The 25,479-nt window shown below is 39.1% G+C and overlaps 1 protein-coding gene across 5 annotated transcripts in view; it reads left to right on the top strand.

Annotated features, from left to right (window-relative positions):
* Positions 1–17,459, top strand: part of LOC129369608 (protein unc-13 homolog C) — a 128,614-nt gene extending 111,155 nt beyond the window's left edge. For 3 of the 5 annotated variants that reach the window (XM_055045125.1, XM_055045121.1, XM_055045123.1), the window contains 8 exons: positions 47–184; positions 1,784–1,907; positions 2,502–2,564; positions 3,463–3,543; positions 7,672–7,819; positions 11,932–12,024; positions 13,532–13,691; positions 15,653–17,459. In XM_055045125.1, the coding sequence (XP_054901100.1) occupies positions 47–184; positions 1,784–1,907; positions 2,502–2,564; positions 3,463–3,543; positions 7,672–7,819; positions 11,932–12,024; positions 13,532–13,691; positions 15,653–15,938 (1,093 nt within the window). In that variant the 3' untranslated portion in view covers positions 15,939–17,459. The remainder of the gene's footprint in view (positions 1–46; positions 185–1,783; positions 1,908–2,501; positions 2,565–3,462; positions 3,544–7,671; positions 7,820–11,931; positions 12,025–13,531; positions 13,692–15,652) is intronic. The other 2 variants (XM_055045124.1, XM_055045122.1) reach the window with 1 other exon arrangement.
* The last annotated feature ends 8,020 nt before the right edge of the window (positions 17,460–25,479 follow it).

Here is a 25,479-nt window from a genome sequence, read left to right as displayed (position 1 = left end):
ATAATAAAAAAAAAAAAAAAAAAAAACCCTCTTGTTGTGTGCACAGCTTTAAACCTGTAATCGAGGACTGCGTGAAGCAGATGAACCAGGAGCTGGTCCAGATGAAAGGGCCAATTAAAGGGAGCAATCCTGCCATGGACGCGGAAACCGTCTTACGGCCTCTTATGGACCTTCTGGATAAGAAGTGAGTACCTGGTGAAGGTGTGATGACAGAAACAGTCGCAGGCATTTTATTTGTCAACTTACACGTCCTCTGGCATCTTAATCAAGAGTAATGTGATTACTCTTGATTACTCCAATGAATCAAGAGTAATATGATTACTCTTGATTAATCCAATGAATCAAGAGTAATGTGATTACTCTTGATTAATCCAATGAATCAAGAATTTATTCTTGAGCAAGGCACAGTCAAGGTGGGTTTAATTGTTGTTACATAAAATGATGAACACCTTTTTTGTCAAAAAACTCTGAAGCATGGAGGTACGGACTCCATTTGGCCCATAAAGGCGAGCTGTGGCCTCTGGCTCTATGATGCTAGCAGAAGGTATCCTAAGTGCTCTATTTTCTTAAGTAAAGCCACCATTAAAGGTCAACTAGATAGGAAATTCAACAAATTTGGAGGCTGAAGACCCCCATGTACTTCATATGAAATGGTCCTCATTGAATTTTTTTGAAATGACATAAATTGCACCATTTTGTTTGCAGAGAGGCATATGCCTGCCGAACGCGACACCAGCCCCGGGTCAAACTGTTTTGATGGAGCTCTGTGCAAAGTGTTGTGTGTGATCGGTCAGATGCTTGTTGCAAATGTGCTCCGATGGTAACGCTGGTATTTTGCTTTAACCAGTCCGCTTCCAGTGTCCGGTCTTTGTATCCGCAGGAGACATGGATACTTTTGATTCTTCACTAAATAGCTTATAGTATAACAAGACAATGGTTCACAACTCCTGGATAAAAATTGTAACGTTGTTCTCCCACAGCTGGTCTGCGCCGTTGTTATAAAAATTGTCTGCAAAAAGTCCCCAACGTCCCCAGAGCATGTGACTGCACGACAACTGTTCAGCTTCGGATGAAATATGTGGGAGCCTTTAGTCAATGCCTACATTTTATTGTTTTTGGCCTGCTTGGCCAGATTGCTCTAGTTAAGAGAGTCCCCAGCCAAGCGTTGCTTGGGTAATTGGTACATGTCTCAATAATGCCCATAGCTTCCCAGTCGCCGAAAGCATCAAAGAATCTTTGCTGGCTTCCCTGTCTCCTTCGAACACATTAACATCTCGCTTCACCTGCCAGTTGTCACAATGTGATACTTAAGTGGTGTCGATTTGTGCCGTTTAAAAGAGAAAACGTCTCGAAAGAAGAGGGAGACATTCTAATGAGAAAGTCTTATCAATCCAACTCTTAGAGTTGTATTTACTTCTAGGGTTTTCTTAACATGCAATCTTAAAAGAAGAAGAAGAAGAAGAAAAATGCCAGGGCTGAGCCTGGAGAATCATTCTCCTCCATTTTTCAAAGCAACATAGAGGCCAATGGGGTATTATGAGAAATCCTCTTAATGATATGGAAATGGAAAATCCTTCCTGCCGATTCTGAGACCCTGCTCGCACAAAGGGGCGAGATTAAAGCACAAAAGCCCCGGCTTTTATTCTCAGCCACAGGTGTTTTCACTTTTTATGAATATCATACATAAAGACATCATTACTTGAAGCCTTCAGCTGTGTTAGATCTGGTAAAGGCACGTGCTGAAGGTGTTGACCTAATCGCCTTTCTTGCTGCTACTTCCCAGTTTGATGTTGTTCGCCAAGATCTGTGAGAAGACGGTGCTAAAGAGAGTCCTCAAAGAGCTCTGGAAAATAGTTCTGAACACCATCGAGAGGACAATCGTTCTGCCTCCGCTTAGCGACCAGAGCGTGAGTCGACCACCTTACGAATCTTATCCTCACATTCACTTGCACCTTATTCTTGTTGCCGTTTACCGGCAACATCGCTGGGTAGTTTAGCTCACTACCAAGTTTGACTTTCAAAAAATAATAATGAATAAAAAAATTTAAGAAGTTAATCTTGTTAGAATTGAGCCATTGTGGCGCATTAGATTTTGCAAGCAGATAGGCAAAAATTAAGGCAAAAAACCCCCCAAAACATCATTTTAATGAATAATAAAAAAATAGCCCTGAATATCTTTATACAGCAATGAAACATTGTGGTTTCACTAACCATTCAAGCATATGAAGAGATTTTCCTTTCATAGCTAATAATTCCTATTTCAGATTAAATAACATCAGTTTATTTGCTTGTTTCTTTGAGTTCTGGTATCGGTTCTGATGCTTTTGTGTCACCTTTGCTTCTCAGTTTGCCATATGAAGTCACTGAATCACCAGCGCTACTTTAAAATTCAAACATTTCATTTATTGATGTAAATTTTGTGTTCCTCTCTTGCCTTTCTGAGTCTGTTCACCAAGACTTTATTCTTTCATGTACTCATAAAAACATGTTTGTATGTTCAGCAGCAAGGAGCTCAGATGATCTTTAGTGCTGCCAAGGACCTGGGTCAGCTGTCCAAGCTGAAGGTAATCCAGTAATGATCCTGTAACAGATGTTTCCATGTTTCACAATTCAGACAGCTCATGATTTCAATCTCATGTTCGACCTCGGGTCGAATCTGCATTTTAACTGCTTACGCACACATTCAGCCATCATGCATCGCGGACCTAACATGGATGATGTTGCCCTGGCAACATCTCAGTTATTATGGATTTGGGCTTCACTGTAAAGCAACTGCAGCAAAGACACCAGAAACTCAGGATTCTTATTTAGAATATTTATTATTCTATATTGTAGATTATAATAAGTTCTCATGTAGTCATTAGATGTGCAGTGTATACTGGCTTTACTGTACCTACCGAATGTCTTATATTTAATTTAAAAACATAGTATGACTAGTACTATTTTTAAAAAAAAAAACTCTCCCACCCTGAATGTGTATCTTTTAAATTGATATTGATTTTTCTCTAACATTTAGAGTCAGTCTCATGCAAAACTTTATGGACTGTCCGTATTCTTTGGACGCGGCTAAAATTTGACCGAGCATTGTGCCGGTGATTGCTTCGGTGCTTCAGTTTCTCCGTCCTCCTATTTCATGAAACATTTATCGCATTCCGGTGGTTGTGCAGCGTAAGGAGTACCGACACCTGGGAAATAAAGTGGTGCCAGGACTTATTTACTGCAGTCAATGCGAAGGTCAGGAAAGCTCCAATTAGAATCGACAAAAACATTTTTCATGATTAAAATAGATTTTTAGCGCTCTGATGTGAGACGGCGAGGGGTGAAGTTTATCACTCAGCGGTGGAAATGATAGTTATTACCATTACGGCGGGAAGCGTCTCGAAGCTGAGAGTGTACGAATGTGATGTTGTTTTCCTCCTCACTGCTCTGCTGCCATTTCCCCTCGCTTCGGTGTCCCTCCAGGAGCATGTCATCCGAGAGGACACCAGAAGTCTGACGCCTCGCCAATGTGCCGCCATGGACCTTGTGCTTCCCACAATCAAGGTAAGTTTTCTGCTGAGTTAAAAGGAAGAAGAAAAAAAGAAAAAAAGTGACACCGAAAGTGTGACGATGACCTCTAAAAAGCAGCAAAGTAGACGCAAAAAGATATGCAAATCAGTCAATCAGAATTATAGATGCAAGAAGCATTTAATGTTTATGTAGAGCCTCAGATCCTAAATGAATACGTCCATCTAAAGGATGCAATAAAAACCTTCACAGTGACGGATCTCCGCACCTTCTAATAATAAAAAAAAAAAGAAAAAAGAGAAGCAATTGCAACACTGGTTGGAAGGCAGATTGAAGGCTCAGCTCTATCGAGATAAAAAAGAAAGCTGTGGTGAAGTGCTCGCTGCATCATGGAAACTAATTGATTTTTTTTACCGTCACCATAGAAACTACCTGCAGGTTTAGATCAGTCACGTCGTCGGTGGGACTCTTGTGTGTGTGTTGTTGTTTTTTTTCTCGCCAAATGAGAACGGGATCTGAGCTCCGGCAAATTAACGAGAACAATCTGATCACATAAATATCTTCGGGGGCTGCGTTACGCAATGTGACGCTGCATCCAGTGCATAATAGGACGGATTCAATTCATAGACAAAAAAAGCAAAAACGAAACCTGTGTGAATATTGAAACATGCATGTGCCGTAAAACTACACATGATTTTCACAGTATAATGAGACCAACCAGAAAATATTTGTTGGAAGAACAACAACGACAAAGAAGCATAAACCAATAAACCAAGTTGCTCTCACACACTTTCATTCTCCCAGTGATTATGGTCACTGGGAATATTTCATCCAAGCTGACCTTTAAACCTGAAAAAAAAACTAAAAAACTAATAGGGGGTAAAATGAATGAATGCACTCACAAAAGGCTCTATATGTGGCCCACTTAACAGCGACTCAATAATTCCTCCTTTATCCCCCTCTTTGAACTGTGACCTGAGAGTTGTTGTGGAGAAACGCTGACTCGGCTTCGAGCTCCATCACCGCCAACGCTGGACGTCCGTGTGCGTCTCTGTGGTGGCTGTTTCAGTTCGACCAGACATTTTTCCTTTCTTTTAAACTGTTCAACCTCTAGTTATCTCAACCTTTTAATGCAGGTTAACCACTTTCTTCTATATCTGTGGGTGTTGATGGAACATAAGTAACTTCATTGGGTATCAATGTGTCACTTTGTACTGCCCCCTAGTGGTCCAAAGTCACATAGTCGCCAATCAACAACACCTGACTAAATTCTTGCGAGTCCTTCTCCATGGTGAATTAATAAGTTGTTTAATTGTTAGTTTTACATTTAGAGGTGTTAGTTTTATGTTGGAAAGCAATAGAAAATAGTCAAATCTCTATCAAAATGGCCGCCACAAACCACTGGCTTCAACAAGACTTTACTGTTTTTGAAGATATTTCTGCAGCAAAAAATAAATAAATGTTTTGGTAGTGATACATTTTATTAAAAATCTCATCGAAAATCATTTATCCCCTTCTATGATAATCAATAAAAGAAATCTTTCACACCGATTAAGCCCTTCTGATTATTGCTGATCAGCTTTGAGTTCGCGAGGCCTCCTTCCCCTCATCATGACCTTCAGCTTCCCTGACCTGAACTATCGCGTTCAGGTCAGGACCCCTGCTTGACCAGTCCAAGATGTGAATCGCATCACTTCCTGTCACAAGAAACAAGTTGCTTTAAAGCTGCAATTGTGGGGCCGCAACTGCATGTGAGGCCCAAATTTGTAGTTTAATATATATTTTTTGTATATATGAATGGATGGAGCATCTCACAGAGGACTGGCATGAAAAGCAAAGAGTGGATGAAAAGGAGAGAAAACAGAGAAGTGTTTTTTTTTTTTTTGGTTTGTGTTTTTGCCAGAGGCAGGTTGATATTTTAGGCCAGGGACTTGTCTGTCTTTAAAGCCACAGGCAGAACCATGTCAGTTCCCAGCTGGGAAAAATGACACATATTCCAATAGGAAGTAACGCTTATCTTTAAAATAATTCTTTTTTTTTTTTTTTTCGGCGCCAGTGATAAAACAGCATCTTTTGGTTGTTGGTTAAAACTGCAATAGATTGCAAGGGGGCGAAACTCAGCTCAGAGACGAAGGCACAATTTCTGCAGACAGGTTCTCCTTAGAAATTACCTGCGTTGGTGTGGAGACATTCTGAGGAAATCAAGTGAAACTTTATAGCATCACCTAAAAGCAGAAAAGCCAAATTTATATGATGCAAGCAGACAAGCAAGTCGGAAAAAAAAAAAAATCTTTTGAAATAATCCAACATGGATCAAAGTAGTCTCTATTAAAACCTAAGTCATGTTTTCCCTCCTTCCTCTGACTCATCCTTGCACATCATATCATTTTGTAGTTAACATGTTGGTCTTATTTTATGACTCACGAGGCATTCATGGGTAAGAACACAGCGCCTCCTACTGTGCTGGAATAACACGAGCCCCGTCAGGACAGCAGGAAGAGAGATAAAATATTTACAGACATCTTGCCTGGACTGGTGTTGCCATGTGTGATAAAGATGCAGCTCAGATGCTGGTTGCCAGGTTGACTTCATGGGTTCGTTGCTTTTTTTTTTTTTTTTTTTTTTTTTTTTTTCCTGCTCAGAGCCTGTGGCAGACGTGGGACTTCAGCTGCACATCAGTGTCTGGGAATACAAAATTCAGATTGTATTTCATGTCAGTGGAGCTCAAAAAGTGAAACTCATGTGCAGCGTATGTTTCTTACAGAGTTTTCAATGTCAAGTTTACTGTTTGTTGTAATGACTGTGACTTTCAGCAAAGAAAGAAAAAAAAACCTCAAATTTGAGCTCATCAGAAAATTTGACAAAAACAACAAAAAAAATAATCACAAAATAAAAATACATTCATTGTTCATACACTCCAGACACCCAACACTTGGTTGAAGCTCCTTTGGCTTGATTTATGGTCAGCAGTGTGGGGAGGCATGGAGACAATCAGCTTGTGGCTCTGCTGAGGTCCTGCTGAAGCCAAAGCTGCAAACAAAAAGCAAACAAAGCTGAACAGAAACACCAGGATACTGGAACATTGATTCCAGCTCCGAGAACTATTGAATGAGGGTTTTCTTCACCTTCCTGTCCAGGCTGCTAGTATCTCTCTTGCTTGTGCGCCTTTATCGGCAAAGCTTTCTTCTTTTACCCGTCTTTCGATTAAAGAGATAGTGTTATGTCAAATCAACTTTTTTGAGCTTTACATCAAGTTATAATGTTATTTCTTCGCCTGGAGTCTTTCATGCATGTTGGAGAAAGTCCTTCAGACTAGCTGCAGCATTTAGCAAAAACCTGGTGGAAATGCACAGCTCATTATAGGAGCTATTTCTCAGTAAAACGCTGGTAAAAATGTTGTTAAAGGGCTAATAGAGGAACAATGTTGTGATGGCAAAGGGTTGGAAAAAGCAGGACTTTCTTAAAGAGACAGAGACCCAATTTCAAATGTAATGTCAAATTTCTTTTAAGCCATGTTTGATTCATACATGATTTTTATAATATAGATGACATAGTAAACATGTGCACTATAAAATGATAGTCTGTGGCAGGAAAACCCGTGACACTGCACCTTCAACATAGACAAGGCAACACTATTTCATCTTTATGTTTCTTTAATAGTTGACATGAAACATTTTTGTATTTTCTTTTAATTACTTGTTCTAAGCAAAACTATAACACAGAAAGGCCCCACAGATTTGTCTCCAAGTTCAAATGTTCTGTCTCTCTGCCCAACTTTCTTTCCTAATAAGGTCTGACTTCATCTGTCCGCCCACTTTTCACACATAGGAGTGGGGACATCGTTTCAAAAGAGAGCACAGCTTTGTTTATCCCCGTCCACAGCGCTTATCAGCACAGAAAGCACTTCAGCCAGGCAGAAGCTTCAGATTCGAATACTTAGTAATTAGCTAGCGAAGTAGCTATTAATGTTTATTTTGTGTGTGCGTGGTTCTTGAGTTTAAAAATGCACATTGTGCAGATAATCCTGTCTTATTTATCGGCCATTTGCAACTGGCTGCTGTGCAAAACTGTTGGAGAGGTTTTCTTTCTGAAGTTATTTTTAAGAAATCCTGAGTTCTCTTTGAAGAGCCCGGCGTAATGGGCGTCTCTCGTCTTGTCTTTCAGCAATACTTCCATGCTGGTGGGAATGGACTGAAGAAAACCTTCCTGGAAAAGAGCCCTGACATGAAATCGCTCAAATATGCTCTCAGCCTTTACACTCAACCTACAGATGCCTTGATTAAAAAATATATATGCACCCAAAACTCTCAAGGTAAGGATTCGGACGATGTCTTTTGATAAAACCCCCTCTGCTATGAGTTTGTTTGTGTAGCAGTTTTCAGGAACAAGGTCCGTTTTACCTGACATCATACGGTAACCACTTATGAAACAGCAGTAAACATTACATTTTTGTCAAATGCGTAGCTTTTTATGTGTCCCCTAGATTCTAGACTAAACACTGTGTGCTTGAATATTATGCTTTCAGTCAAATCAATGCAGTTTTTAATCTGCCTCATGCCAAATTATATCAATCAGTCCCTCCAGGTTCTCGAGAATGATCTTGGAACTTTGCGACAAAATCAACAAACCCCCACACTTTTTTTTTTTTGCACTAATGCATAATTGGGAGTTTATTACAGATTTTTCTCAAAAATTGTCGAAAACTGTTTTATTTATACTAAACAGCTTCATCAGCCTTAAATAATATCAGATTATGATCTGTATAAAACATTTGCATTTATTGTCATAAGCGCACAAATGTGCAAATATTTCCAAATTACTACCACAAACACTCTTGATTTTTACTGCAAAAAAAAAAAGACTAAAAAGAATCACAACATGTTCAATAATATTATTTCATTCTAAGGATTCATTGATATTTTAGCAGTTTTATGAACAATCTTTTTTTCTAATACATTCTGGCCCTACTGGCCCTTCGTGATCTCGATTTGGCCCAAAACAAAACTGAGTTTGACACCCCTGCTCTAAATAAAGGAAATTAAATGGAAGTTTTGGAACATGCCCGGCTTCCCTGCTGCATTGTGTTTAAACACTGCGCTTAGATTCAGGTGCCAAGGAAACTACTATAAAAATAAATAAAGAAATAAAACATGGTGGAAGTAGCAGAATGAATGTGAAAACAGAAGACAGATTGTGATGTGTAGATGATACTTTCATTTGGCGCCTGATAGTAAATATCCATATTTAGAGTGTGAACTGGCTCAGCGAGAGAATATTTTGCCGGCTTTTATTCACCGTGTCTCTCTAACGTCTGAGTGAGAGCGGCACCATTTTTCCTCCGTTTGTTTTTAGCTGAAGCTCCGCTGTTTGAAATTGATTGCTGCAAGCCCAGTCGATCCCTTCGCTCTCAGCTGTGGTTTATGTCGTATCATCGTTAGGAATTTGTTTTCATCCCTTCCCGTCTTCTTATCATTCATCTGTTCCATTGTGAAAAGAGTCATTTGTGATATTTAATTCCATTCTCTTTTCCATGTTTTTTTTATATTAATATTCAAAGAGCTGCTTTTTGACAAATGCGTTGATGTAAATCTTAAAATCCCCTGTGCTTCTGTTTTCTCCTTCTCATCATTGACCTCATTTATTTTTGCCTCATTTTTTCTGCCTTCACATGCCCTCCCCCCTCCGAAGTCCCCCTGATATAACTTTGCATAACAAGGCAGAAATCCCCTCAGGTGTCCAAATAGCCCCACGAGGGACTTGCGGCCCAGTGGGGCATCGAAGCTCGCAGCTCCTGCTTGCCTCAGTGTGCTTAGCCTTGCAGAACGCTCTGCATGCAGGCGGTGAGGAAGCAGAAAGGTTGCGGGAGGAGGCTTGTCTGCCAGCCAGGCAGCCAGCAGGCCAACCAGCCACGCTGCTTTCCCCTGACTGGCAGATGGGGCTGGGTTTGCGCGGCTTTTTCGCCGTGTGCTATTTTGAGATTGCTCCGCGTTACTCACCCCCTCCCACCGCTCTCCCGCCACCTCCTCCGTCTCTCATCCTATTTCGACCCCGTCGCAGACTTCTCGCCGCGCTGTCACTCTTTATCTGCGGCGGTCCAGCAAAGATGTCCGCAGGTAGTGAGGTGTGCTCGACGGGGCTTTACGGCCGTTTTCATTAATCGGCCCCGCCCCTGAGCTCCGACGGCGACGGCAGGTTGTTTCTGGTCTGGTTCTGTCAAAGCTGCTCTCGCGGTGTCACAGTCTCCACGAATTAGGACGTCATGAAAAGATCGTCTCGTTCAGAAACTCACTTTTGAAATGAAACGCCTCGTATTTTCACTACCCCATCACCCATTGAGTGCTTATGGAGGCTGAGATTTTTGCTTCAAAATCTAATGTTTTCTAAGCAGCTGAATTTGTTTTTTTTAATAGAGGTAAACAAGCTAGATGGATTTGTAATGAATCTATAGGCATAAGTTTAATATTTTTGAAATTGAATTAACGAAACGAAATCATCAGTGAAATTGCACGTTTACTCAGGTGGAAGTTTAACAGCCACTTCAAGCCTAAGTGGAATATAAATACTTTCATTTACAGTCATCTCACTTGAATGGTATAAAAGTCCAAACGTTAATAACTGTGAATATGGAGAGGGAATAATATTAGTGCAAAAAAATGCAGATCCAATCAACAGCTCATTTTTACTTATCTATTTTTTTTCTGTTACCACTTTTTCTCAGTTAAACTCCTGACCCGGCTCATTCTCATACCATAAGTACATTTGCTTTTTTATTTTTTTTATTTTTTTTATGTGTGACATTAATCCCACTCCGTCTGCTTATTTATTAAATTATCTGGTATTCTGTTAAACAGTACTTGGAACCTTTTAACCAAAATTTGTAGTTACAGTAGTTATTTTTTCTTCTTTTTTTCTCACCCGCCCACAGATAAAATGGGCGGAGCTGCCGCAAATTACATAGAAATTCCTCGTGATTGTCCGTCCGTCTTTGATCAAACTGTCACTGAGGTGTGACCGGGTGTGTTGTGCTGCCTCTAGAAGAACATATCCATCGTAAAGCATGACGCTGCCACCGCTATTCCTCATGATGGAGATGTTTTGCATTCAGGTGAAGCAAGTTTAGCTTCTCTAATGACTTCTGATCCTGCCTCCTAGGTCAGGTCAGAGGTCTGTCAGCAGCATGTCGTTGTTTAGACTGAGCAATTAGCTCTTTTTAACATTGGCCAAAATTGGGGTTAGTGTTAGTGACAGAAAAATCAAACTTTTTCTGTCAGTAGGCCTCATGACAAAGTGCTTTTAGTTTGATTTTTCAACATTTATTTTGTACAACTTGTTTTCCGTCTAAAACTTTAAATGATGTATACATTTTCTTTCATGACGGCTTAACTGAAGAACAAACAAAAAACACAAAACAACCTCGATTAAGTATCTCCTTTTTCTAAGAAAATGCAGTTTTTTTCTGGTCCCATAAAGTGTTTTTTTTAGGAGTGTTTTAGGGCAAAATAAAAGTAACTGACCCTTATAATTGGCAACGCTGCAGTAGATTTGCAGAAGTGAGATAATCTCTCCATGTCTGTGTGATTGATTAAGCAGTAGTAAAATGAGGAGATAAAAGCTAGCTTTGTGTTGCATTTCTCCCAAAATGTATTCCTTCTTTATCAAGACTAAAATACAAACAGCCTAATTCTGTTGACTTGTGGGCCCCATAGGTTGCTCCTCACAAGTTATTAGGGGTAAAATGAGGCTGAATGCAGATAAATCCCATTTTCAGAATAATTTGGAAAAACAATGACTTTCCTTCCTTTTCAAATTATGTTCTACTTTGTGTTTATCTGTTGCATGAATTTTCTATCTTTTATCTGTTGCATAAAATACATTGAAGTGTACCACTGAAATATAGCAAAATCTGAAAGTAGCTCCAAAGAAAACGTTTTTATCCAGCACCGTACAGTAAAGATCATTTATATTCCTGTGGTCATTTCTTGACGTGGGATATTATATTTGTTTAGTTTATCTCGTGTTTTCCATCTGCTGTTCCATTCCTTCTCAAACCAAACACGTTACGGTTCAGTTCTGTTTTTTTGTTGTTCTTTTTCTCTCTGTTTTTGTTTTACCTGCAGTCAAAGCCTGGCAGTGTTTGTTGTTCTTTTGCGATTGGTGTATAATCTAGTCCCATCCTTCACGTTATAATCTTTCTGCTTCGACATGGAGAGGTGTTTATACGCAGCTCTCAGGAGGTATTTCTGGATATCTCATCTGTAGATATTTATAAAAAATAAAAAAAAATGTTGGAAAAAGAAAAGCTTCACCCACAGGTTTGGATTGTTTGCTGGCGTCTCCTCTCCGCCTCTCTTCCCCGCCGTTCCACTCCGGTTTTCTTCATGCCTCCCTCCAATGTTCCCGCTGCTGTTTTTGGTGTGTCTCCAGGTCAGTCATCCAATGGATCCGTGGGGGAGGTGTCAATGCAAGTGACTCTCATCTCTCACCCTGGCACAGGAGAACACAAAATCAGCGTTAAGGGTAAGCTTCCTCCCACGCTTGGACCAGAAGTGTTCTCTGCACATCCAGAGAACACCTCCCGCTCCAATCGACCGGGAAAAACCGAAGGAGAAAAACACTTCAGGTTGAAGTCATCGCGCTGAAGACCGTAAATGTTTCAGACATCAGCCTGGTAGCTTGCATTAAGCTTAACCTTCATAAGACTGCGTGTTTCGTCACAATGCTAGGACAGCAGTACTTATTTGAAACATTTGAACAACTGTTGGGGTTGTTGCAATTAAATGTAGACGACTCCAATCATGATATGACTTCTTCTGCCGTCAGTTTAACAATTTGATATTCTGACGGACCTCGTCGGAACACAGTCTGAAGCGTCACGTAATAAATGTTTACGCACTCAACCAAGATGACGACGACGGCGTTGTTAGTTTTTTGCCTGTTGGTGTTCGATTTTATCTCCAACTCAGCTTCATTTACAGCAGTTAAAAGTCAGCTGTCTTCAAATCCGAAAGGTTTGTTAAGACAGATTCTAAAATGTGTTGGCTACTAAATATTTCTTCATATTTTCAATGTTTGATTCCTGTTACGTGAATTTCAGTGTTTGCTCATAAAGGCGTGTTTGATGACACTTAAATACCAGTATCATTACCGTGGGAACATACTTGCACGGTGTACTGAGTGAAAAATTATATTGCTGTTTTAGGAGCTGCCTTGTTATTGTTGTGTGCATTACATGGTGTCTAGTTGTGATTGACAAAAATGTCCAAATTTCAGTTTATCAACTTGTCTTCGTCATGTATCGTAACTGCATATTGCTGAAGTCACTATTCGAGAGATGCAACAATCTGCATTTTGTGAGCAATTTTACTTCTCCAGATTTTGTACGTCTTTGACCTACGTACTCTGACATTAGCTGACACCATATTTTTACGTTGTACAAAACTATGAAAGCATAATTCCTGCAAAAAATAAAATAAAATAAATTAAGCTCTCCTGATAGGAACTGTCATAATTTGTTTTACTCCACATCAGAAGAAGAAGCGATATCGAGCTGCAGATCTACCATTTTTAAAACAGGACAAAATTATTAAATTTCTAGCTGCTGTTTTACTTGTTAGTGATACAAGAACAGAAATATATATATTTTTTAATCTATCATGTACAATAAGAAAAAGAATAGAAAACTCAAACGGGTAAACAGAGCATGTTTGCTAAGCTTATGCTTTTTTCTATTGTTGGTTTACAGTTTTTATTCTTATCACCTGAATAAACTGTATGATTTGACATGTTTTAGAAATACATTTTAAACAGCAGCTTACATTTCCATTGTTCTTTTGTCTTCATCTTAAAACCACTACAATGATACTGGAAAAAAAAAAATCCAACTTCGACCCTCCTTTTCTCAGCAATCACTCCCACCATGGTACATTCAGTTATTGGAAAAATATCGGATTTTTAAAGTCACCACTCTTGTGTTTTTTTTTTTTTTTTTTTTTTTTATGTTTCTACAATTATTTCTGCGTTTCAGTGGTTGGCATAAACAACCTCATGTGGCAGACCAACGCCATGTTCCGGCCGTTTGTGGAGGTCAACGCCATTGGTCCACACCTTGCTGACAAGAAGCGCAAATTTAGCACCAAGACCAAGAACAACAACTGGTCGCCAAAGTACAATGAAACATTCCAGTAGTGAGTATCAAGCTCTGTTTGGGTTTCACAAAACGTCGCTTGTAAGGGTTTTTCATTTTGTTTAAATATGATGTAGCTGTAAGTCAAACGATTGAAGAGTTCGTTTAGCTGTTTCCACCTGTCCTTTTATTTCCTCGCTGGGATGATCTAACTTAAGGTTTAACGAGTATCCTAATTATTTAGAAGTCCCTTATGTGTTTCTGCTTTAAACAACAGCAACAAATTTTAAGTACTGGCTATTTGAAGAGGACTGCTGTCCTCAAATGGAGCCAGCAAAACAAAAAGCTGAGCCAGCCGACGTAAAATCACGATTCAATAAGCCAGAATTTACTGCATGTCACAAACTGGTAAGAAAAAACCTCCCAAAACAACCACAACCAAAACTTACCGCTGTATTGTTGTCAACGTTTACATTTTTTACACCAGTCGTCTTCAGCACATACCAAAAATCCTCAAATTACTTGTAAATCTGGAGACTAAAAAGGCTAATCACTTTCTGTTTCATGCTCTTTTTTATTTTTTTAGCTCAGTGCACTCATAACCTTCTCATTCAGTTAGGGCTGTTGTAAACAAATATTTTAGTAATCGGATTAAAAAAAAGATCAATTGGTAAATCTAACACATGTTGGTATTTACTTTATCATAAGCATTGATGTGCATAAAAGTGAAGACTTTAACCTCTGCATCTGATTGGATTGCACAATAGATTGTATGTGTTTCTTATTGTCTGTCAATGTGTTTTATATTAAAAGCAGCCATACAACATTCGCTATGACTTCCTTACATTAATTTCAAATTTCCAGGAACATTTTGTTTTATTATGTCAGCGTAATTACTGGACATTTTGGACCTACATTGATTCCTTCCACCAATTCTGAAGTATCAATGAATGAGTTTTTTTTTTTTTTTTTGCTTGTTTGTTTCAGTTTATTGTATTAATTCATGAAATAAAAACACAAATTTCATTTATAGTGCTGCTTTAAAACGCCCATCAAAAGGGGCAATGTTTGCAGAATTGGGCATTTGTTGAACGCGTCTCAGCTACAGAAATCCCAATCAGATCAATTACGGCTACAAATAAGATCACAAAATGTGTGATTTAGTTATCCTTGATTTATTTACTTATTTATTCTTATTACTCCGGCATGTCTTTTGTTGATGTTGTTGTTTTATCTGCCTTCCCTCCCCACTCCTTTTTGAAATATCAGATTTATGAAAAACAAGGAATGCCAGTCAAATATAAACAAATTAATACCGGTGAAAAGGAAAATAATAAGCGTGATGCAAATCAGAAAGTCACAGTTGAGATTAAAGGGAGAAATAGTTTCCTAACCTGCATACGTTCATAACATAGCTCCACTTTTGTTGTGACACCACTTGTATTGGTCTGTCTTTGTATTAAATGTATTTATTTAAATGTATGCCTCCTTTACTTTATTTCTTTCTTTCGTTTTTGTTTTCGTTCTATTATTGTTATTTTGTAGATTAATACCTCTGTTTCCTAGTCTATTTTTTTTTGTATCCAGTAATTGGTGAATTAAATAAAAAACAATGTAGCTTTATATTTTGGTTCGTCTGACGAGGTCATCTTTAAACGTGAAATGATTCATGTTTTGATCAGTTGCTCGAGTCGCCTTTTTACCAAATACTTCATTACTTGAGTCATTTCTTTGGATGGCTTGTTTTTACTTTTTTTTTTTGAAAGTCTTGATTTTGATAAATGAAGTCCGTATGCCATCTTAAAACTCAATAAGGGAAAAAGACGATGAACAAATCCGGTCAGTTACTTCATCCCGATAATCTTTCCCAAATTTAACACCCATTTCCTGCTCCCGTTTACTCTTCTTTTTATTTTACTTCTACTTGAGTGAAACCATGTTGAAGTGGCGCCTCTCTCAATTTTTGGGCATTTTACCCTCCACTCTGATTGAACCCCTCTGCGATCTGCTCATCTCTTTCAGTATTCTGAGTAACGAACACGGTCCGGAGGTCTACGAGCTCCACGTCTCGGTGAAGGATTACTGCTTTGCCCGCGAGGACCGCATCATCGGCATGACGGTCATCCCGCTCCGGGAGCTGGCGGAACAGGGCAGCTGCTCGGCCTGCTACCCGCTGGTAAAGAGCATCACCATGGACGAAACGGGCCTCACCATCATGAGGATACTCTCTCAAAGGACCAACGACGAGGTGGCCAAAGAGTTTGTGCGTCTCAAGACGGACACCCGGTCAGCGGAGGAAGTGTCATAGTCCGGAGTAAACGAGGCAAAAAAACACAAAAAGAACAAAAAACAAAACAGCAACAACAACAACAAAAAAAAATGCAGTATTAAGAGTCGTGTCGTCTTCAGATCGGATAGATGCGGAGGGGGAGCACAGGGAGAGCGTGGTTGTTCGGGATAGATGCCAGATGCGGCATCAGAACGAGTTCGTCCAAAGAGAAGGGAAGCGGGCCCAAAAGTGGCGAAGCAGCGAGAGCGAGAGTCGTGTTTGTTTGTTTTTTGTGCATGTGCGTAAAAACATCTGTTGGAATGTTCATTTTAAAAACTAAAAGTATGTACAAGTGTTTACTTACCGTATGCTCACTATTAAGTACTATATTCTACGAGTTATTGTAATGAGACATGGATACCTTTTGTACAACATTTAGTCTTTTTGAGCAGAGATTTGTTCCAATAAAGTGCCAAACCAGTGGAAAAAAAAACAAACAAAACAAAACAAAAACAACAAAATTAACATATATGAATTATGGTGAAGTTCGTATGTTTGAAATTTGCTCGGTTATTTTGTCCGGTGTAATTTTTTGACCGTGTGGCGTTTTGATTGTTGCAGACGTCTTGATTTCACACCCTTGGCTTTAATTTTTACATTTGAAATTTGTATTTTTTTGGGGGGTTTTTTGGGCTTCCCGTTCTTCCACTCTGCACATGTTGTGCATGTCTTCTTCTCAATCATGTCCTTCCCATGATTCCACAGCGACCGCCGAGCAGGGTCCTCTTCCCTCGCCTTTCTAAACTGTTTGTATTTCACGTCAACCTGAAGTCAGACTGTGTGTGTGTTTTTCTTTTGTTGTGTTTTTTTTTTTTTTTTAAATGGCGATGACTGCTATGTAAACCCTTGTAGATGTTTGTAATTTTATAACCGTGACAACGTTGCCGAGAGCCTCCAGTGCGAATAGTCTTAGCATTAAAGAGTGGATTTTCATTTTTCTTTTAGCGTTTTGTTTTGTGTTTTTCTGGTGATCTTTATTTTATTTATTTTTTTTGCTTCCAGCCTTCCTGAACGACCACTGTGAACATGAGCTTTGGAAGGCAAGCTTAACACGACATTGCTTACACTTTGTTATTGTTTCGTATGTTTTTTCCAACAACTTTGTTCCTGATAAACTGCCAAAGTTATATTACATGTTTGTACCAGAGCAATTCATTACACGTATGAAGGCATTCATGTAACATGTGATCTATTACAATTTTTTTTGTTTTTTGTTTCCCAAGGCTTGATATTTGATTGTTGATAGGGTGGTACGAAAATGTATTATTTTTGTTAATTTTCTGTGAAGCTTTTTGAAACTATAAAAGTTGCACATGTTATTTTACACATTGGTTATTTCGACTTTAATCATTGGAATTATTTTTCTTCATAAAGGAAAGAGTCTAACATTTGGTAAATATGCAACATTCCTATGTATTGCACTGATGGCAAATTGTATGTCATGTAAATATATTTAGTGAAATATTGTAAAAAAAAAAGAAAAAAAGTCTACTTTTCTTCTATGTGCATAAAGTTTGTGCAAAAGTGTTATAACATTCGGGTCGTTTTGAATAGTGTTCCAATCTTTCGAGCCAAAAGTATACAAATTATGAATATTTGGCAAATAGGTCCAGTGCACCATGAGATGTAACCCCTTGTTTTGAATTGAATTGTGTTTCCTCGAAAAATTACATCTGCGCTACAGTGCCTTGAGAAACCACTTGAACCTGTTCACATTTTGTCAAGTTACATTCACAGACTTCAATAAATAGTAGGAGTGTAACGGTACACACACACACACACACACACAAAAATCACGCTTCAGTACATGTTCAGGTTTTAAAGTCATGGTTTTTTATATTTCAGGTACGTTGGTAGCAAAAATGATAGAAATATCATTTTAGTTACTGCAAAAAAATTTTTTTTCAATCTGCAGTTATATATAAAGAATATTTTTTTATTTCTGAAATAATTTTTCAGTGAATAAAGTAGCATAAACAGGCAAAGTCATTGCCTGGCTATTTAAATAATAGTATAATATAACCAGTGGAAAACGGTCAGTGTTGATGTTTAATGGCCTTTGAGTAAAACTGTCACCATATTTGAGAATAAAACAATAAAACCCCTCCGAGTTGTTTTGATATATTGATAAGTGGCCCAGCTAAACCTGGAAACAGCAATATGCAGCTGTTGATAGGAACAGAAATTACTCCAACTTGCATTCAATGCGATCCGATTGGATACTACAGGTAGCCATTTTGAAGTCAGTTGATTTGTCTCCCGTTATTGGGTTTATGTTCTGCTTCATCTTGTTTCGGATGACTAATGTAAATAAGCGCAGAATGAGCTACATACCTTATTGCTGTTGAAAGATGCGTCTGCGTTGTTTGGTTCATCTTTGCTTTATTTGCTGTAACTTGAGAAATTTTATTGTAACAAAGTTTGGTGATAGCTGGGAGTCTTCTCTGTTTGGTCACTTTAACCATCCAAACATCCTTAAGAGTTCAGAACCCATGAGTTTTTTACTCTGCGCCTTTACATGTTTGTGTGCGTGGCTGTGTGTGTGTGTGGTTTCGGGAACTGACGGTCTGACGGGACAATCCCCCATCAAAGGGTAAACGTGAGCTGTAGAACACTGCATTGCGCACATAAACATTTTGCGTGTGTTCATCTTTTAGGTATGCATATGTGCACCGTTACACCCCTAATAAATTATTTTATTTTAAATAAAATTCTGAAATGTTTTTATTTTTTTGCCATTTTTAATCAGCCGCCTTAAATCTCAAACCCCTAAAAATAAGGGAAACCAAATGCTAAAAGTTGTGTGTACATTTACTGAAAGACCAGGCCTTTAAATAATATCCCAGGTTGGGAACATTTCACTACCAGTGCCATGGTAGATGAAGAGAGATATTAGTAAATTTCTTCACAAAAAACATTTTCCAGAAAAGATTTTCTGAGTTTTAAAAGTCTTTGTCTTTTTTTTTTAAAGAAAAAAAAACATAAAAATTACGAGACTTGGAAAATTTCCAAAGGTCACAAATTTCCTAGATTGTATCTAAATCTCTGAGATTTATCTAAGAAATCGTTGATTTATGAGCAAGACATAAAGGATCATTTTGAGTCAATAATTCCTTAATACTGATGAAAAAGTACTTGTACGTTTTTCATCCACATCTAGGACTGTTATTATCATTAGCTTTTCTCTTGCTGAAAAGTTACTTGTAAGTGAATTTGGTCTTATTTCAAGTGTACTGAGATATTTGGAGTAGCAACTAGACAAGAAAGACCGTTAAACTCCAGACATTAATAGACATGGCAGCAAGATCCTATAATTTGAACTTCAGTTATTTCCAAACCAAACAAAAGAAATAAATATGGTGAAAATTTCCATCCAGATGTCTAAAACTAGTAGACACATACCTCCTAGCATACGCGCAGTTGCAATTGCCAGTACAACTTCACTCAAGGCGCCTGAATACATATGAGAGTCACACATTAGATTCTCATTTGTAAGATAAGTTTAAGACATATAATCTTTTCCTTCCACTTCTCAATGATGTGTCACTTTGTGTCCCTTGACATCTTAGCAGAATTAAACTTTGACGTTTTCACAGGACCAATGTGAGAAAGTTGAAGGTGCATTATTGCTTTTTTTCAAGTCACTGTATATATCAAGTCATGATGTAGCTCCGTACAGCCTGGCACTCCGCCTTTTGGCTCTATAACCTCCTTCGTTCCCTTTTATTACTTCAAAATACGCCGGCACAGATTTGTAATAGTTCATGCGAGGCTTAAATTGCTCTTTAATGTTTGCTCCTCAGAGTATCGCAGCAGAGCTCATGCTTTCACGTCTCCGGCAGCAGCAGCAGCATTGAATGCAGCGCTACCAAGGAGTTTAATTGAAACGGCTACAAGCGTGATACGGCAAAGTGTCGGCGCTCCACTTTTAAACGCTGGAAACGTCTCAGAGTTTCAAATGCTCATGCAAGAGGTTGTTGATGGAAAAAAAAAAATCTGCGGTTTTCCAGCTTTGGATTTATCTGTCAAAAGGCTGGAGACAGTGGTAGGTGTTTTATGTGGACAATATGGCTCACAGCCCAGGTTGGCAGAGCGTTGGGGGGCGGACTGAGCACTAGAGAGATTTTCTTTGAAAATGCTAAGGCTCAGTTGTACTCTAAACATGTTTTCTATTGCTTTTCAGATGGGGGATGTAGCGTCACACGCTATTTGCGCAAATGTCTCTCACCACGAGTCGCTGATCTGATTTGCAGCATCTGATGCAGCACTTCACTAAGGGATCATTTCTTCTTCTTTTTTTTATTGCTTATTGGTGAAAAATGGCACGCAGTCTAAACTGAACACTCCCCATTTATTTGGTTTTGTGACCAAGTCCGATTCTTTTTGGAGTTGCAGGAAAAAACATCTCGTTCTCCACAGATGATTTTTTTTTTTTTTGTGGTTCAGTTCTTGGAAAATGCCTGGAAAATGTCTCCGTCTTTGGAAGCGAGTCAGCTTTTTATGTCACACTGATACCGCTTTTTTTTTTTGTCCCTGAAACTTCAGATTTCAGAGACAAATTGTCACAGGTGTCTGAAAACATGATGGGATCATTCCTGCTGGGAGAGAGCATGTCTGTCTGAAAAGTAGCAGAAATCTCACTTAAGAAAAGATCCTGCGATGAAAGTTAGATTGTAGTTGCAGGAAGGCAACAGTGCAGTGTGATGCGAGTGAGAGTTAAAGAGAGAAAGTGGAATTAGAGAACCAAAAGAATAGCGAAAATAGGAGGAATATGTATATTCTAGACCGGTCCGGTTTGGAAACCACAGTGGAAATGCCAAGGCTGTACTTTTCTTTTAGTTGTTGTGTTTCTCCCTTTGTCTTCCTTTTTTCTCTCTCTCTCTTTTTTTTTTTTGAAATCATGCCGCGTGAGATGAATGTTTTCTTGTTCCGTCATGCTCTACTTACTTTCAGCATTTCCATCCTCACCCTCGCGAAGAAATGAACATCTGTGGGCGGAGATAATCTCACCATAATTTGTCACCTTTTTTTTCCTTCTTCTTTTTAAAAAAAAAACAAGCACCATCTGCGGCACTGGGTTTCCACACTTGACACAACACGATACTTTAGGGAATTTGTGTGTCAATCAAATGAAGGGCTGTCTGTCAAACGTTGGCAGTTTTCACCGCTGGCTGTCTAATAGTTTAAAGCTCCTGCAACCAATACGCAAGACAGTCAGATAAAGTAAGCCCAGCTGACAGCGAAACTTCTCCCTTTCCATTTTAGTCTGACTTCAGGTCTAGGAAGGAGTGTGATTCAAACAAAAGAAGAAGTTTTACGAATGCTAAAGAAAAAGAAAGATCTGGAACAGAGGTATGATGGGAAGTTAATGACATCCATCGCCTATATCGTCTTACCTTTTCAGGGTTGGTAGTGGCGTAGTTAAACGCAACACAGTTTAATGTTGTTTATCTCATGAGACAGACACATTTGATTCCAATCAATATCTCTACATACTTTGGTCCAAAGTGGACCTGCGAGGATAAGCGGTCATGGACAATGGATGTATAGAACGCCTTATAATAGTAAAATATAATAAAATACCAATAACTTTAATAACAGTGGAAGATATGCAGAACTGTAAAAATATTAGAGAAAATCAATGCAGCAAAACAGACAGTGGCAGTTGTTTTTGTCTTCTGTATTTTGGATTCAAGCATGATCTGGGACGATCATGTTTACTTACGCCGCTCTCACGTTTGATTTTGAGAGGTTTCCGCCGGATTTCTCATCCCGACTCCTGAATGCCTGTGAGTGACAACTGTACCTGTGGTTGTACAACACGCACTGTAGGACCATATCTGCGTCTATTTTCTTTGACAATGAAACAATCATTTTAAAATCTTGCCGTGTGAACCTGGCGTAGTGAGGCACACATGTCAGGCTTTGGACTTTAAAATACAGGAAATGTCGCTGTCCGGTGATACTGTCAGAACGAGGAGAGGGAGGTGGAGACTAATGTCAGTGCTGCCTACTAACGTAAGAGAGGATATACCATAAGGAGAAAGACTAACGTGAGAATGGGGGTAGGGAGGTATTTTATATTTACGGGGAAATAATAATAATGCGGGAGAATGGCAGTAAAGAGTGTTGGGGATAAAAAAAAAAAGTTATGTAAAGAGGCTGAGCTAACTTTGATTTTACAGTCACTCTTCCTCCTGAGCCAATACACGGTGATAGCAGAATATAGTGTGCGTTTTTACACAAGAAGACTATGATGATGAAGCGGAGCATCCGGATGTAGTTGATCGTGTTGCACTGTGGCAACTGGAGAGTGAATGACCTCAGGAGACCCTGTGAGTTACGCTGAGTGGTAGAATCTGCAGCAATCGATAGTCCCGAGATAAAAAAAAAACATAAAAAACTTAGCCACACCACTTTTCAAAAACCACATTTGCACCAGAAGATTTTTATTAAAAGCCTCTGTTATGTTTTCATCCTCTGTTCTCCCAAACAATAGGCGGAGCCCCCTTACACCTGTCATAGTTGGATGTTGTCGGTGACGCAGTTTCCTTTTCTTGCCATTTGACGAAGAGACAGGTTGGGGGAAAAGAGAATCATGTTGTCTCTGAAACCATATTTATAATAGAAAGCAAACACTCCCCTCTCACCATTGTCTTTCCAAAAGGCAAATGATATGAAAACTCTCACCTGACTCATTCCCTCAGTATGGCTGCCAAGATGCAAAATTACTCTGACCCACACAACCTTGACCTCTCATTTGCATTTTGTCACCTCTGCTGGGAATTTACTTTTTTTTATTTATTTATTTATTGTCATTATCTGCAGTATGGCAGCATGATGCAGAGGACAAGCTGATAGTGTGGTAAACAAACAAGCAAAAAATGATATCAATCTTTCAGGATCTGTTTCGGTTCAGCTGTTAGATCAAATCCCTTATAATGAAGCCTGCAGTTCCAGGAGCCATTTAAGTGAGGAGAGACAAAAACAGCAGCAAAGATCAACAAGAGAAGGCATCATCCAGAAGTAAGGAGGATTGGTGTGTGTGCGTGAACGAGGGGTGTAGGGGGGGGGCAGGAACATGTCCATCTGTGTGATAATGCGACGCTGCCAGCTGTTATGTATGAGGAACAGCTTGACAGCCGTGAAGCCTCCAACCTGGACTTCTCTGTGTCCTTCAAAGCAGAGAACTGGTTATTCGTCAGAGGAAGATTGATGGCGCTCTCCTTGGAGGAGGATTATTCTCTTCTAGCATGGATTTTATTTCAAACCAGACAGAAAGTCCAAATTGGAAGGCCTTTTACCTTTTGGGCACAGACAGACTCAGGTGACTCATGTGGGTTTATTGGAAATAACTTCATATGACTTTTTGCAACAGTCAGAGGGGCAGTGCTAATGTTGATGTATTTTCTTATGGTGTATATATATTTTCTAACACATTTTTATTCAGCAGGGTCATAAAATGCTTTTCTATCACCGTGTTTTTTTTTGCACATAAAGTTGATGAAAAGGAGAAACACACAAGACGGCTTCTTCCTGGCAACTCCAGAAAGCATTGACTGAATGCCGAAGCATGCCGTACCTTTCACGCTTTGATTTGTTCGTTATGTTTCATCGTCTATCCGGTCACAGTGTTTTAAGAGTTGGTGGGTGTAGAGTGAGAAATTATCATTTTGAACTCTTTTCACACATTCCAGATCAGGGTCACTATCAGGGTTCAGTTAAAAAGAAATGTCAGACAAAATGATGTCTCGCAAAAGTCTAATTAAAATATTAATCAACCAGTTTTTCTTCTCTGCAAGCCAATTTGAATATTCTGTACCTGAAGGCGTGCATATTTGATTTTATTTCTTCATTTGGGACATTCGACTATCCTGTTGCAAACGGTTCACGAGCTCCGGGGTACGAAACACTAAACTGTTGTGGGTGTTGAGCTTCAGTGAGACAAAAAAAAAAAGAAATCAAAATAATCGAGAAACGCTTCGGGGACCCGGAGCAAACGATGAATACGATTGACTGAGTCGGGATATATCATCAGGTTACTTGAATAAATGTTCACTTGCGTAATGAATCGATGTAATGACGATTATGAAGAGATAATATAGTTGAACAATTTAATTACAACGCGAAACAAGATCAACGACACACAGAGTGATTGTGAATACCTGAGGACATGTTACACTTTGGCTACTTTCCACTGATGGACAAAACAAGTTTGTTTCTTTCAGCAAGTCTTTTTTTAAGACTTTGCTGTTTGGTTCTTGATCGATATAAAAAAAGATTTATCTGGCAAAAAATGTGATTTGTGGATTTGGAGCGTCCTATTCTTTGATATATATTTTTTTTTATTTTAAAATCAAAATTTTAGAGGTCATGAACAACAGTTCAACGCAAATAATCCACTACAACTTGATATGATTGTGAAGACTAAGAACACATAAAGCAAAAAAGCAGAAAGGCTCATGAAATCATTTCGGTCACAAATCCTGCCACTGTGCTTCGTCAATATGATTTAAAGTAACGTTTGATATTTTTCTCACTCAAAAAGAAATTTCTCTCTTCTGTAAGAAGCATAACCTCAAAATGGTTCAAAAAGGAATAACCAGACATTATGAAGACACAAAACAACTTGCCTTACTAGTTAGTTTTTGAAGCTGCCCTGTCAGCACTAGAGCAAATCAATTTTTGGATCCATTTGCTTCGTCACATGCAACCTCGATAACTGCGTGCCTTGGCAACGTTGCTGCAGAATCTGTTTTCGCCCAGATGAAAGCCTTCCGTCAAAGACAAAGAAAGAAAAGTAAGGACTCGGTTAAATTTCGTATTGTGCTTCATGAAAACCGTCCACACAGATTCATTGTCCTTAAAGCCGTTGAAGACACTCAGAGTCTCTCTCTGAGTGTGACGAATCAGGGTATCGCTCATGTTGTGCAGTGAGGGCCAACGTCTTCAATCACGGCACAAACGAGAAGACCGGAGCATGACTCGAATACATTACTTGTTGAAAGTTCGTACTCATTCGTTTTGAACGAGAAGGTGCGTGGCAACGTTTGACCTGGGGCCGGTATTCTGTAAACAAAGGAGAGACTGCGGAGTGAGTCAATAACTGTCAATGATGACGAATTTGGGGCTTGAAAACTCGAGTTAGTGCTCACAATAAAATAAATAAATAAATAAATTGTGGCTGAAGTGTCGCTGTAAGGCAGAGGACAAATCGCAAAGGGACCAGAATCAGGATGTTAACAATCACTTCACTTAACATTGAGCGTCATTAGAGAGTAGAGAATGATGGATTCACACATAGCAAACCTTACCAGCACCGATTCAAGTTCACAGGTCAGCATCATGAAGTGGATGGTTGTTAGAATCTAAAGTCATGAAGGATTTTGAACTTTCAGTCCAGCTTTATGAAGTTGGGTGTTGTGTTTATTTCTGCTTATATGGTTCCACGTTTCAAAGGAACAGCCAACGAAAAAGCGGGGCATGCTACAGGAGGAACCGGCATGTTCTGCAGAGGCCT

Source organism: Poeciliopsis prolifica, unplaced genomic scaffold (assembly GCF_027474105.1).
Source record: "Poeciliopsis prolifica strain line A6 unplaced genomic scaffold, Auburn_PproV2 SCAFFOLD021, whole genome shotgun sequence".
NCBI lineage: Eukaryota > Metazoa > Chordata > Actinopteri > Cyprinodontiformes > Poeciliidae > Poeciliopsis > Poeciliopsis prolifica.
The sequence above is the reverse complement of the archived record's forward strand: the minus strand, read 5'-3'. Positions and strand labels throughout refer to the sequence as shown.